General features: G+C 35.6%; 1 protein-coding gene across 1 annotated transcript in view; it reads right to left on the bottom strand.

Moving 5' to 3' along the window:
- LOC115430621 (complement component C7-like) overlaps positions 1 to 13,814 on the bottom strand; it is a 29,896-nt gene extending 16,082 nt beyond the window's left edge. The window contains exons 1-8 of the mRNA XM_030150729.1: positions 13,699 to 13,814; positions 10,875 to 10,936; positions 10,355 to 10,430; positions 6,745 to 6,886; positions 6,476 to 6,620; positions 6,252 to 6,390; positions 3,752 to 3,880; positions 730 to 973 (exon numbers count right to left, since the gene is read on the bottom strand). Of these exons, the coding sequence (XP_030006589.1) occupies positions 730 to 973; positions 3,752 to 3,880; positions 6,252 to 6,390; positions 6,476 to 6,620; positions 6,745 to 6,886; positions 10,355 to 10,430; positions 10,875 to 10,936; positions 13,699 to 13,704 (943 nt within the window). The 5' untranslated portion in view covers positions 13,705 to 13,814. The remainder of the gene's footprint in view (positions 1 to 729; positions 974 to 3,751; positions 3,881 to 6,251; positions 6,391 to 6,475; positions 6,621 to 6,744; positions 6,887 to 10,354; positions 10,431 to 10,874; positions 10,937 to 13,698) is intronic.
- Between the last annotated feature and the right edge of the window lie 950 nt (positions 13,815 to 14,764).

Below are 14,764 nucleotides of genomic sequence, written 5' to 3'. Positions count from 1 at the left end.
ATTTTTTTTTTCTTATTGTGGATAGTTTTTTGGGGGAGAGGAAAATTTTTTGGGCTGCTCTACTTTTTTTTCTTATAGTGGATAGTTTTTTGGGCTAGAGGAACATTTTTTGGGCTGTTTTACTTTTTTTTCTTATAGTGGATAGTTTTTTGGGGTAGAGGAAAATTTTTGGGCTGCTCTACTTTTTTTTCTTATAGTGGATAGTTTTTTGGGGTAGAGGAAAATTTTTGGGCTGCTCTACTTTTTTTTCTTATAGTGGATAGTTTTTTGGGGTAGAGGAAAATTTTTTGGCCTGCTCTACTTGTTTTTTCTTATAGTGGATAGTTTTTTGGGGTAGAGGAAAATTTTTTGGCCTGCTCTACTTGTTTTTTCTTATAGTGGATAGTTTTTGGGCTGTTCTCTTTTTTTTCTTATATGGGTAATTTTTTGGGCTGTTGCACCTCTGGGCCACCGCACCTAACCCTCGTTTAGTTATTTAATAATAAATATTTGAACTTTAGTTTCAGACTGGCGTTTGTGCTTGGGAGTTGAGAAGGGACAAAGAGAGTACATTATGTACGTAAACCCCTAGGCAGGGACGTAACATCCCACAGGCTGGATTGGAACCTTTGGTGGGCTGGTTTTGTCCCACGGGCTGCATGTTCTACACCCCCGGGTTAATCCATCTGCAGCTTTAACTCATGTCTGAAATTAAACCTTCTGATTAATAAAAGCACAAACGGTTCTTACTGGATGATTGGAGCGCCTGTCGGTCCAGCTCCAGCAGACCCTGGTACTCTCCTCCCAGTGAACCTTCAGACATGTAGTGGGTCCCGTAGGTCTGCAGCAGCTGGCGGTAGGCGGGGTAGTCGTACGTGAGCGGCAGCGAGGACAGAGCCCTCCACAGACCCTCAGATAGAGTCAGATACTGGGGCGCCGAGTTCTGAAACTGGGCCAGTTCCACCTTGTTCTTCAGGATGATCAGCCTGTGGGCCTGGATGAAGGACAGGACCAGACGCCACGTCACGTCATGTTACATCCTGGTTGGATTTTTAGGGCACCATGACATCAGACTAAATCACTGGTTCTAAACGCTCTGTATACACCTCCATTCATGTAAGACAGGGGTCTCAAACTCAGATCCTCGAGGGCCGGTATCCTGCATGTTTTAGATGTGTCCCTCTTCCAACACACCTGATTCAAATGATAAGCCTACCATCAAGCTCTGCAGAAGCCTGATAACGACTGTCAGGTGTGCTGGAAGAGGGAAAAATCTAAAACATGCAGGATACCGGCCCTCGAGGATCTGAGTTTGAGACCCCTGATGTAAGACTTGGAGCTTTACTTATCAGCCTCATCCTCTTCCTCTGCTCTTTATCATCACATATAAAGTCGTAGAATGAACTGGATGTGTTTAATGGACTGTGACAGGGGTGGGCAATTAATTTTCTTATGGGGCCACATGAGAAAGTTTGACAGTTGTTAACCCTTTCATGCATAGGTCACTACAGTGGACAGTTCTTCTCCAGCTGTTCTCTTGTATATTAATGGGTTTTGTTGTTTTAGTTCCATATCAGCCAACACGGTGGACACTTATGCATCATCCCATACACTGACATTCATACCATTACTGTAACTGTGCTGTTCTTGATAAACCTGATCTGCAGTAAAATGTTTGAATGTAAATCAATTGTTATTTGTTAGACAAAAAGTTTTTTTTTTTTTTTTGCATATTATCTCCATGAAGTGAGTAATTAATAGCATTAGAATATGTTAAAATGTGAGAAGACATCAGATTAGCAGCATTAAAAATGTTTTTATTTCATTGTTTTCATATCACTTTCTGATCTTGGGTTTAAACATATGTTTCTTTACTTCAAAAATTAAATGCATGGATATTTTTGTAACTCCATTGAAAAAAAACTCAATCACATTGTTTTTTTCATGGCTAAGGAGGAATAAAAACAGTTAAAAAATAAATCTTGACTCAGGTTCTCACAATTCATGCATGAAAGGGTTAAGGACCGGATCAATACACTTGCAGCTCTGCTCAATATATATGTCTATAAAAACAGTAAATCAAACGATACATTGAAAATGTGGAGCACAGAATACAGCTATTTAATGAACATTCACAAAAACATTTTTGAAAATGTGCAAAACTACATTAACTTTACATGAAAAACAATAAATCCATCCACCTTTGTCTGCATATCTCTGTTCCTTTTCTTTTTATTTACCTCTGAATTCAGTGAAGAAATACTTACAGTCCATGTCTTGTTAAAAACTCTGCATTTCAAATCAGTCTTTCTTTTTTTGGCGTTAGCTGACCAACAAACTAATCAGTGCATAAGCCTTATGCTTAGTACAGAAAGTACACACAAAAATATGATCATTTAGCAGATTCTTCGAAATAAAAGCGCTGCTGTTGTATTAGTTGCATCTATTACAGTGATATATATTTGCATTGACTTTTAATTTGCCAATGACCTCATGCGGGCCAGTCAGGGTCAGCCATGTGGCCCCCGGGCCGTACAATGCCCAGGTCTGGACTATGAGCTGCAGCAGATTGAAGACAGAGGAATGCACAGATGTCCGTCAATAGAACCTACCACCCGAGATGAGGAAATCGGACCGATATCTTTTGTTAATATTATCAGCAGGGGCAAAAAAAAAAAAGCCATAACTCGAAAATGGTTGTGCGAAGATCCCCTAACACTTCTGGACTGGACAACTGTTGCGAACAAAATTTATGACATGGAAAGGCTGAGCTTCTGATTAAGACTCACTGCTGATAAACGTAAAAAAATATTGGGAAGAATGGAATGTGAATGTTAATCAAAGAAATCCTTGAACCTGTATAACCTTATCTTAATTTGTCCAGAACCTGTTTGTATTTCATTTGTCTAGAGAGTGAACCCGGATGTTCTAATTGGGGAAAATTTCAGATTCAACTTTAGCCCAGATTTTCTAATGCTCCCATGTCTTGGGAATACAAAAATGTGGAAAAATTTCAAATCAAGCTCAAACTCCCACCCCCCACCACTCCGAAAATTACTTTTTCAACCCTGAAAACGTGGGGTTTTTGGCAACTTTCAAACCTTCTTCACTTTTGATAAAGTACAATCTAGCAATCTGCTCATGATGGGCCCTTCAATGTTTTTTTGTGAGACATGTCATGTCTTAAGAGTGCTAGTGTCAAGGTCAAATTATAGGTCAAAGGTCACCCAAATGGTCAAAAATGCATATTTCATGAAATTAAGCTGTTAATGTGGGTTCTTCCAAATGTTGGGCTCAGGTTCTCTCCTCAGAACACATCTATTGACCACAAACAACTGCCATTCAATAAGACACATTAAACAGAACTCTTTACTCAATGTATTGTTGTTATTGTAATTGTTGTGGTCTGTCTTTTGTTTTTTACCTCTGACCAAGTGTAATGGCAGAGGTTATGTCTTCACTGAGGTTTGTTTGTCTGTCTGTCTGTCTGTTAGTAAGATAACTCAAAAAGTTATGGATGGATTTCCATGAAATTTTCAGGAAATGTTGATACTGGCACAAGGAACAAATGATTAAATTTTCATGGTGATGGGGGGGACTACTAATCTGCCTTTGCAGAGGCCTGTGCTCTCCGAGTGCTTTTGTAGTTTGTTTTTGGGTTTTTTTTTTGTTTATTTTGTCTATCATAAAATATGGATATAAAAATAAAGTACAAAAAAAAAAAGAAGTCTGTCAACAGTAAATGATGCTATGGTGTAGTACACAGTATTACCTTATTGTCCGTGAGCTCTTTGTGGAAGGTGCGGCGGTCGTGTCCAAATAAAGCGTTGGACTGGACATGCTGCATGTAGGACCAGGAACTCTCGTATGATTCATCACTCTCTTCATTATCTACTGTTACCTGCAGCACAAAGCAGAGTTCAACATCTGGCTTTAAAGAAACAGACAACAGAGATGTTGAGTTGTCTATTAAATATAAAGACTGCACATGAATGAGTGAATAATTCTGCACAAGTAGGAGTTAAGAATTAATACAGTAAAATAACAAGACTTAAACTGTCTAGTCAAAGCATCTCATCACACTTAAAATAAGACAGAATCACCGAAAGAGTAACTTTTCAGTGAGATATAAGAAGTGATTTTTAGACAATAGATCTAGAAAATCTTATTTCAAGAAATCTTACCAAGATAATTTTCACTTGTTCCATTGGCAGATATTTTTTTGCTCAATTCAAACAAAGAAATCTGCCATTAGAACACGTGAAAATAATCTTGGTAAGATTTCTTGCATAAAATTTTCAAGATCTATTGTCTAAAAATGCCCCCACCCTCAGGAACTCCCTCCCACCTACCATCCGACACTGCCCTGACCTCAACACCCTTAAATCCCTTTGAAAACTCATTTAAGATTGCTTTTAATGTTTAATTTTAATGCTTAATTGTTTTATATTCATGTACCTGCCTTTTGCACTTGTTTTTTTTTTTTTTATCTGTTTTTAATGTGTTTGGTTTCTGTTTTATCTGCTGTATGTAAAGTATATTTGAGTTCCATGAAAAGTGCCTTACAAATAAAATATATTATTATTATTATTATTATTATTATTATTATTATTATTATTATTATTATTATTAAAAATAAGTTCTTATATCTCACATACAAGTTACTCTTTTGGCGATTATGTCTTATTCTAAGTGTGATGAGATATTTTGACTAGAAATCAGAAAAATACACTTGGTAAGATTTTGATTTTTTCAGTGTAACATACAGTAATTACATATGATAATTCAGAAATCTGTTCAAGTCCTGGTCGTCCTGGTGGATGGATCCTCTGCCACCCACCTTTGTGCAATGGGTGTATGATTTCCTTTTCTTTTTAAAGTTGGAGAAGATTAAGTTTTCTGTTCGTGGACAAATTAATTGGTCTTATCAACAATGGAATCCTTTTTTCTCTACTGTCAATAGGAGCGTCCTGCCGTCTCCTATGTCCTTTTGACAGAGAAATGTGTTGTTAGTTTACATTATATTAACTCTTAATCAGCCATGAGCATTGTAAAGAGGAGCTGATAATATTATTTACCTTGTTGTTGTTGTTGTTTTTTGTTGTTTGGTTTTTTTTTTTCTTCTCTCTTTTGGGGTTTAATAGCTTTGTTGTATAATTTGTTTGTTATTTTTTTGTATTGTGTCTGTGTGGTTCCTTATGTCTAAGAACATGTTTATGTAAATGTATAATTTAAAATAATTAAAAAAAAAGAAAAAAAAAAGTCCTGGTCAGAACTAAACATGGAGAATCAGCATTCAGTTTCTATGCTCCGTAGATCTGGAACAAACTACCAGAAAATATCAGGTCTGCTGAGAGTCTGAGTTCTTTTAAGTCAAGGTTAAAGACTCACCTGTTCACTGCTGCCTTTGACTAAAAGGCTTTTGACTTTTTAAATTTTATATTCTCCTTCGAAACTCTGCACTGCAACTCTTACTTTAATGTGTCTGTTTTTATATTTTTGGGTTTTATGTGTTGTTTTCTTACTTGCTGTTTTTAATCACCTTTTACATGTTTCTTTTATAATGTTTTCAATGTGTTTCTTTTTCCCTTGTTGTATTTCAGTGTCCTGTGTGAAACACCTTGGATTGCCTTGTTGCTGAAACGTGCTATACCAGTGGTTCCCAACCTTTTTTGGCTCATGACCCCATTTTAACATCACAAATTTCTGGTGACCCCAGACATTTTTTTTTGCTAAAATTGACTTGTTTTTGATCATGTAATAGTTTGCTATACTATGTTGCAAATAAACATTATTTTTAGAGGACATTTAGGCTATATAATGTATATTATTATGGACGAAACTAGAAAAGCCAGGTGTAGATTACTGCACAAAGTGAGAATTTGATTTTCGTTTGTCAGGATATGTACAGTCAGTCCAACTGTGATTTTCAAGGCTGACAATTAATACTGAACAAACAAGAACTCAAACTATGAATTATGAAAGAGCTGCAGCATCTGAAACTGACCACAATGAACATTTGACAGATAAACAGAACCACAGTGCTGCAGTTTCAGACTCATAGTTTGTCATGTCTTTTATGGATTGGGATTGTCTCTGTCAACTCACCATATATTTTTTATTTAGTAGCTTTTTTTTTTTTTTTTTAATCAATTACTAGAAATTTCAGGCGACCCCATTTGAATTCCAGGCAACCCCACGTGGGGTCCCGACTCCAAGGTTGAAAAACACTGTGCTATACAAATAAACTTGCCTTGCCTTGGTCGACTCACCTCAAAGTTGTACCTGAGGATGTTCTGTGGTAACCTGTAGTAAACTTTATGGTCTCCACTGAACACCTTCCTGCACTGTCCTCCGAAGCTGAGCGTGTTGATCACTGCTGCCCTCAGTTCACCTGTAAGAACGTCGTACCTGAGAAACACGACACCACAGCGTCAACATGCGTTCCAGACCCAGGACCAAGGACCTTAAACCGGCAGTAGTGGACTGTACCCACCCCCTGCCTGTTAACTCTGAGTTTGGTGGCGTTTTATCGAGGTCACATGAGTAATGGCCGCTGTCGTCTTCACAGTGTCTCTCGTCCAGACCGTCCTCACAGTCCTGGTCTCCATTACAGACCAGAGACTGACTGATACACTGACCTACAAACAGAACAAATCCACAGCCAATCATGAACAGACTACCGCCACCATGAAGTCATCCTGTAAGCATCTTTGTTTGTGCATCCACAGCCTGAGTTCTGGTATTTCATGTACTGGATCATACCGGAGATGCAGCGGAACCGGTTTCCACATCCACCTGTCAGAGGACAACCCTTTTGTGGTTGACACTGCTGTGTTTGCATGGCCTCTCCTGGACAGGGTACACCTTTGAACTGAGCGTACGTCTCCATGTGACGAGTACGAACCTGAAAACAACCAATAAAATCCAGTTTTAATTAAGATTAATGCATGGAGCTGATAGCCTAATGTGACTCTACTGAAATTATGTTTTGTATGTGGCCATTCTCCCTGGTGAACTGGAATGAGCTCAACCTAATTTACTCGTGAACATATTGGAGCATGAGATTATGTGCATAATGAGGCACCTTAAACGCAGAGATGGACCAGGTTTACACTGATTGACCTACACAGGATCGTATAATTGTATTCTTTAATGTCGAGGTACTGTTTGCTTGTTGTCTGTTTTATTTTGTTTTTATACATTCCTGTCACTTAGGTTACTGACTTCATATCCTTTCACGTTCAAAGGTGTGTTGTTTAGTAGTAGTAGTAGTAGTAGTTTATTTCGAGCACATAGAATCATCAGATAACAAAGAATCATACAACATGGCCAAAACAAATAAATGAATACAATTTTTTTGCGCTCGAAAAGGAGTGGGAAGAAGTATAACTTATCGACTCCCACCCCCTTTTTACAAACTACTAATCAAACTAGATCCGCCTCCTTTGCTTTGTTAACACACATTTTCCTCTGTATATTTTTTACAATAACACAAAACATCCATAAAAACCATTCATATACACTTTTTTTTTAGTCACCTCATACACAATCAGATTTGCAATAATCAACCGTCTTCGATATAAACTATAATATACATATCCACCCCAAATATTTACTCCAAATACAATGATCAATAAATATAATAGTATCTTCCTATCATGATAACCAATTAACTTTAATATCTTATTTTATGCGTACTTCTAATGTTCTATATTTTACATGTAACCTGTGAGTGAAAAAAAAAAACAAAACTCAGTTTCAGTGGTCTTCTACAAATTCGTTAGAATGAAGAGAGCATTGTTGGAAAAATGTGGTTAGATTTTTTAAGACACCCCATTAGGGTAAATACAGAGATGGTTCTTCTGAGTGTTGGAGACAGTGTGGATCAAAGGAGGCCAGTCATTATCATGTGTTCTGGAACAGCTCCAAGATGCACCGATATTGGAGGGATATTCACGGGAATTAAATATCGGTCTTCAAGGTTCATGTTACCTATAACTTTGTGAATCTATATTTTGGTGATGTCTCAGTACTAGAATGGAGGGAGGATACAAAATTATTACAGGCGCTTTTAGCAGCTAGCAAGAAATCTATTACACTGGTCTATAATTTTTTAGAAATGATTTGCTTCAGACATTAAATGTGCTAAATGTTATGTATTTTAATAAGATTAATTGGAAAATAAATGACAAAAGTGCTGGTTTGCTGATGTTTTCAAGGTATATGATTAAGTGTTATTACACATGTATATTGGTTTATGTACATTTATATAATAGTTTTATAAATCTTCCACTAAATAGAACCTGTAAAGTGCATGTATTCTAATGTGCAGACTGTGTTTTGAAGTAGATCTTGTAGCTCTGAGATAAATATTCCTTTTGAGTCAAACCCATTCTCTCGTTAATTCTTGAATTTCACATTTTGACCCAAGGCTGTATCTTGGAAAGTTCAGCCAACCAGCATTTTTGACTTTATTTTTCTTTACCAGTGACTCTCATGTGGTAAAATGTCATTACTTTTATTCTGGAAGCATTTTCCTTGTAGACCAGTGTTACAAGAAGGCAGTTAAAGCCAACTCCACCAGTGTCAGAAGATTGGTACAAGACCGTCTTGCAAATTTTCAAAATGGAAAAATTGACTTACTCTATCAGAATCCAGAGGGATAAATTTGACCATATTTGGGACAAATGGAATAAGTTTGTATCCTTTATAATCTCCCTGTCTTTATTCTTTGCTTATGTTTTACTGTTGCATAAACATGTGTAATGTTTAAAGAACCCAGAGGTATTGAAAGCTGTGACTGTCTTTTTTTTTTAATGTGAGAAATACCAAAACTGTAAGCAGTCAGTTCATATGTTTTTTTTTTCTCTGTTTGACACTTTTGTGCGTCTAAAATAAGAAATACAAAACGGACTCTAATAGACATCATATGTATTAATACCCAAGCCCATGAACATTCCCACCCTGTTGCACCATAAAAAAGATGATAACTGACGATAATGACTAATAAATCAAAAATAAGGAACACAGATATTAGTCACAGGCTCGTATTAATAAGACTACTCTGGAATAAGTGAGGGATCTACCTCTTTCATGTGACTCAGAACAGGTTGCCAGGTACTGAAAAACTTATTGACACATCCTCTTATAGAATATCTAATTTTTTTCAATGTTAAATGAAGTAAAAGATCCAGAAACCAAGATCTAAATGTTGGAGGTTGTTTATCTTTCCATTTAAGCATTACTAGTCTACGAGCTAGAAGAGTGGAGAAGGCAATTAGATTTTTAGATTTTTGGTTAAAATGAAAGGAATGTGATGTAATGCCAAATATTGCACTTGTTGCCACAGGTTCAATATGAGACCCTGTTACATCAGAAAGAAATTTAAATATAGATATTTTATTTTAAAGCTCCAATAAACCAGTCTTAACTGCTTTGTATTTGTGTGAAATTTGTACGGGCGTCAACAACTGCGAAGAAATAACAGGAAGAAACTAATGTTGCCGTGTCTCTGAGGATGCAGCTTTATTTATTTCTATTGTTGTGAATCACAACAGATGAAAGCAGACTACAAATTATATCAACTGCAACTCTACAACATACACACATTGTAAAAAAAACACAAAAACGATATTATTCAGCAGGGTGCCGAAAAAATACAGTTAAATAACGGAAAATAACCAGCTCATAAAAATACGGTAATTTTCCATAATTAAAATACAATTTTCTGCCCCAACTTTACATGAGATTTTGCTTTTTTTTATTTATTTACTAATGTTTAATAAAGAATATTTTCATGTATTAAAACAATCAAATTACCTATAAATATATGTATATAAATAATTTTCAGTGAGACTCAGTTGTCCAATCCACTGATAAAAACTTTATTTGGACAGTTTATCAGTGCTTATACATGTTATACATTCACAAAAATACATTTATTCAACATTTTTGTTGTGAAACCTCCTGTAATTACACAAGATATTTGTCAATTAACAAACAAGTCTTGTTAAACTTACAGAACAAATACTTCTTTTACTGTTAATTGTCAGTATTTTTATCTTGTTTTATCATTATTATTATTATTATTATTATATTTTTTTTTACAGTATTAAACTTTAAATTAACAGTTTAATCTCATAAATAGAAAATATTTGTGAAACTACGATACATTTGCAAATGTATTTTAACTGTATTTTTCTGTGGAAAAAAACTGTCTATTTTTGTCATTTCATTGATATTTTCCTGTATCTTAAAAATACAGGAAAAATCTGTAAAATAAACAGTAAAAATTCTGTTAAATTACAGATTTTTTTTTACAGTATAATATGAAAATGTCCAATGGTAATTAGATAAATTTGCTTAAATGTACCTTTGTGTTTGTGCATCCATCACATTCAGACCAGTTCCCATAAGGCCCCCATCTGCAGTTCACAGGCCGCACACAGCTAAAGGAAATGGACAGAAAAGGACCATGTAAGAAGGCACAGGAAACTCGACTAGTGGTAGCTATTTCGATACAGACATTTTAAAAGCACACTGAGCAAACGTCGTCCATTATAGTTCTGAATAATAAACAGGTCTGGAGTTAAAGGAGTGATGTTTTGCTTTTTTTTTTTTTTAAAAAAAGGAATTCTTCATTTTCCAACATTTCCCTGTGGTCTCCATAAACTGTAAATGCTCTGCTTGGGTCTGAATTCTTCAATAATTCAATTCCACAGGTCCATAACTTTTTGAGTTATCTTGCTAACAGACAGATGAACAACCCCCCCCAAATGTTATCATTTGTTCATTGTGCCAGTATCAACATTTCCAGAAAACTTCATGAAAATCTGTCCATAACATTTTGAGTTACCTTGCTAACAGACAAACAAAAAATCTGTGGGACTTACCAAACTGGAGACAGACAGACGAGCAATAACGATAAGGAAGACACAGCTGAGGTCAAATCCAGCTGTTAACAGGAACCAAAAACAGAAGGCAGTCAGCGGTGTTTGAAAAAAACTCACTCACTTTCATATATTTTGGGATTGCCCTTATATTGTGTCTTTTTGGCAGACTTTGAAGAAAAGCATGGGGAAAATTTTCAAAGTGCAATTTCCATTCACATTTGAATCTGTATACTTGGGAAAAGAGAACCAGAGGAGAACACATTCACAGGATAAATATCTATTCAGTGGCGGGTAAAAAAGCCATCACTAGGAAGTGGCTAAAAAAGGATGCACCAAAAATGGAGGACTGGATAGAGGTTAGAGGTGGCATTTATAGGATGGAGAAGTTGGCTTTCTCTGTCAGACTGGATTCAGACAAATTCAACAAGTATTGGAAAAACTGGGTTGATTTTAGAACACTATTAAGAGTGGATTTTACTTGATAAGAGTACTGTGCATATAGATCCATGTAAACCCTGGGTTTGTGCTACACTGTAAATGTTCAATGTTCGTCTTATACAGGAGAAAAGAATGGAATGTGAAATATACCGGTACTTATTTCCCTTTAACTATATTTTGGGTTGCTTTGTATATTTTTGGTATTTCTGTCAATGCTCCCCTGTTTGAGTATGTTTTTGTTTATTTTTCTTTACATACATAGAAGTCATGTACACGATGTAAAACGCTAAGATAATGCTGACTGAAAAAAAAATAAAAAATAAAATAAAAAGATAATTACAAAAAAAAAAAAAAAAAAAGAAAAAAAGAAAAAAAGAAAAAAGCATCACTCAGACTCAAGGATGAACTGGTTAGAGTTTGGCCAAAGGTCAAAGGTCAAAGACACATTTTTGGATATAATTCAGGGATTCCTACTCTCATATATAGTTTATAGTTTAGTTTATTTGAAAGGGGACAGTGCAATTTCATAAAACACATGGTTACACATGGTTAAAAAAAAGCCAGAACTAGCCAGAAGGCTAGTTTTCATCTGTAGTCCCCTGGCCAAGTTTTAAAAAGGCAGTAAAAAAAAAAAATTTACAGAAGAAAGACATGGTTAGACACTTGATAGGGCACTAATGTAACAAATAACATATACATAACAAACTGTTACGGGAGCACAAAACACACAATACCTGTACAATATAATACAAGATACATATTTAAACACTTACTACACAATTAAAAGAGAATAAGACATCACAACAAATCACGACAACATTATGACTTATCGCATGTGGTGAAATGATTGAAATGATTAAGTGATGACATTTTATATCGAGAAGGTCAAAGGTCAACTTCAAAGTGAAATTGTTAAACTCTCACAAACATGTTACTCATATTATTCCTGTCCTTGTCATCATCATGGAGATCCTTCTTTTTTTTTTTTTTTTTTTTTTTTAAATCATTCTTCTCTACAGGTTACTGTTATTACAACAACAGCAATACAACAACATATTTTACATAATGAAAAAGTTATAGCAAATATTAGAAAATCTATCAAAATAACACTGAATTCTACAGCAGGTTCTAAAGCGGTATCATCCCCTTCGCCAAAAAAATGCATAAAATAAATCTGACTAAAATCCAAAAGACGCTTCCCCTCAAAAAAAAAACAAACAAAAATTCAGAATTGTCCCTGAAAAAAAGTTTGGGTACCAATTCAGTAGAATGGCACTTGAAAAACTCACAGAACGTTAATAAAAACAATATATCACAGGTGTCAAACATGTGGCCCAGGGGCCAAATTCGGCCCGCCAAAGGGTCCAGTCCGGCCCTTGGGATGAATCTGTGAAATGCAAAAATTACACTAAGATATTAAGTATTTTAGTTCAGGTTCCACATACAGACCAATTTAATCTCCAGTGGGTCATATCAGTCAAATACTATCATAATAACATAGAAATAATGACAACTTCAAATTTTTGTCTTTGTAAATGTAAATATTTTCATGTATTTACACTAAAACAAAGTATAATTTCGCAAAAAATGTGAATCACCTGAACAAATATGAACAACCTGAAATTTCTTAAGAGAAGTACAATTTTAACAATATTCTGCTTGTTACTAAATGTTTTGTGTGTTTGTAGATCCACTGTGATCTGTAAGTTCTAATGTACATGTGGAAATGATAAACTGAGGCAGAATATTGTTAGAATTACACTTATTTTTTCAGTTTGTTCATGTTATTCACATCTTTTGAAAGGATAGTTTGTAGATGTAAACCTTTTCATACTGTAAATTTATTTTTTTCGCTCTAAACCATAGAGAAAAGTTTGGAGTTGACATTATTTACATATTATTATGTTATTTTACTTGTCCGGCCCACTGCAGATCAAATTTAGCTGAATGTGGAACTGAACTAAAATGAGTTTGACACCCCTGCAATATATGATTTTATGGGTTTTTCAGGTGGTTAAATGGGTAGATGGAGACTAAAAACATCAATAGAACTAATAATAACGTGTGTACGCAATTTAAAATTCTGACTTGGATAAAAATAACACTTGAAATTTTAATTGTAAACATCATTAACTATGTAAATAAGTTGAAATTAGAATGAACCAGACTGATGATAATAAATAAATACATGAAAACATAAATACAACATGCATAACGTGTCTGACAGACATGCAAAGAAATAAAATGAGACCTATTATAGAATAAGAGAACTGTGGGTTAAGTGAGACCATGTTCTGCAGCATTAATAGACATAATAATAAAAGCCAAACCACAGTCAGACCAGTTCATGTTCTAGTTTAGTTTCAGAACCACAGCCTGTCTTTACCTTCATGTTGTGATCTTCAGAGTCCAGCTCAGGCTTCTGCTCTAATACTCAGGCTCATATAATCAGCAGATCAGGCCTGGATTTCTCAACAAAGTTCAGGGATTTTGTCACTGAGGAAACTCTGTCTCATCACCCAGACACCGTGTGTTCTTTTACACAATTCAGGTCTAACTTTGTGTTCCTCTTGTGTAACACCAGGAGCTTCTCCAGTGACGCGGTAGGATCTGGACTCTCTGCTCTGACGGCTGAACGATAAATCCAATATGGTGAAATGGGTTTACTGTGTTAGAATAGTCCACTGTGTGTAGGATGGGAGATGTTACATAATGTTTGTTTGACCTGGAGAAGGCTGTCAATATTTGGTCAAAGGGCAAAAAAAAAAAACCCAAATAGCCCAAATTTGACAAATTATTACAAAACAACACATTTTAATCAGTGATCATGTTGGGTGTTTCAGAGTTAGGGCATATTATATGCCCTATTATATTCTATTATATTATATATATTATATTGCCCTTTTATATTATATTATATTGAACTTAAACTTAAATTGAACCGGGGCGACACGGTGGTGCAGTGGTTAGCACTCGTGCCTCACAGCAAGAAGGTCCTGGGTTCGATTCCAACACCAGTTGATGGGGGTGGGACCTTTCTGTGTGGAGTTTGCATGTTCTCCCCGTGTCTGCGTGGGTTCTCTCCGGGTACTCCGGCTTCCTCCCACCATCCAAACACATGCACTAATAGGTTAATTGATTAATCTAAATTGCCCATAGGTGTGAATGTGAGAGTGATTGTTTGTCTATATGTTCAGCCCTGCAATGAACTGGCGACTTGTCCAGGGTGTACTCCGCCTTCGCCCCTATGTAGCTGGGATAGTCTCCAAGCGACCCCCGTGACCCTAGTGAGGATAAAGCGGGTTCAGAAAATGAATGAACTTAAAATCTAACCTGAGAAAAAGAATTGATAAGAATATCAATTCTTATCAGCGGCATATGGATATTTAAGGTGGACTGAATTATTCAGCGTTGACAGACAGAAAACACTCCACCTTAACTGTGCCTGCAAC

This window comes from Sphaeramia orbicularis, chromosome 12 (assembly GCF_902148855.1).
Source record: "Sphaeramia orbicularis chromosome 12, fSphaOr1.1, whole genome shotgun sequence".
Taxonomy (NCBI): domain Eukaryota; kingdom Metazoa; phylum Chordata; class Actinopteri; order Kurtiformes; family Apogonidae; genus Sphaeramia; species Sphaeramia orbicularis.
This window is presented reverse-complemented; position numbering and strand designations above follow the sequence as displayed.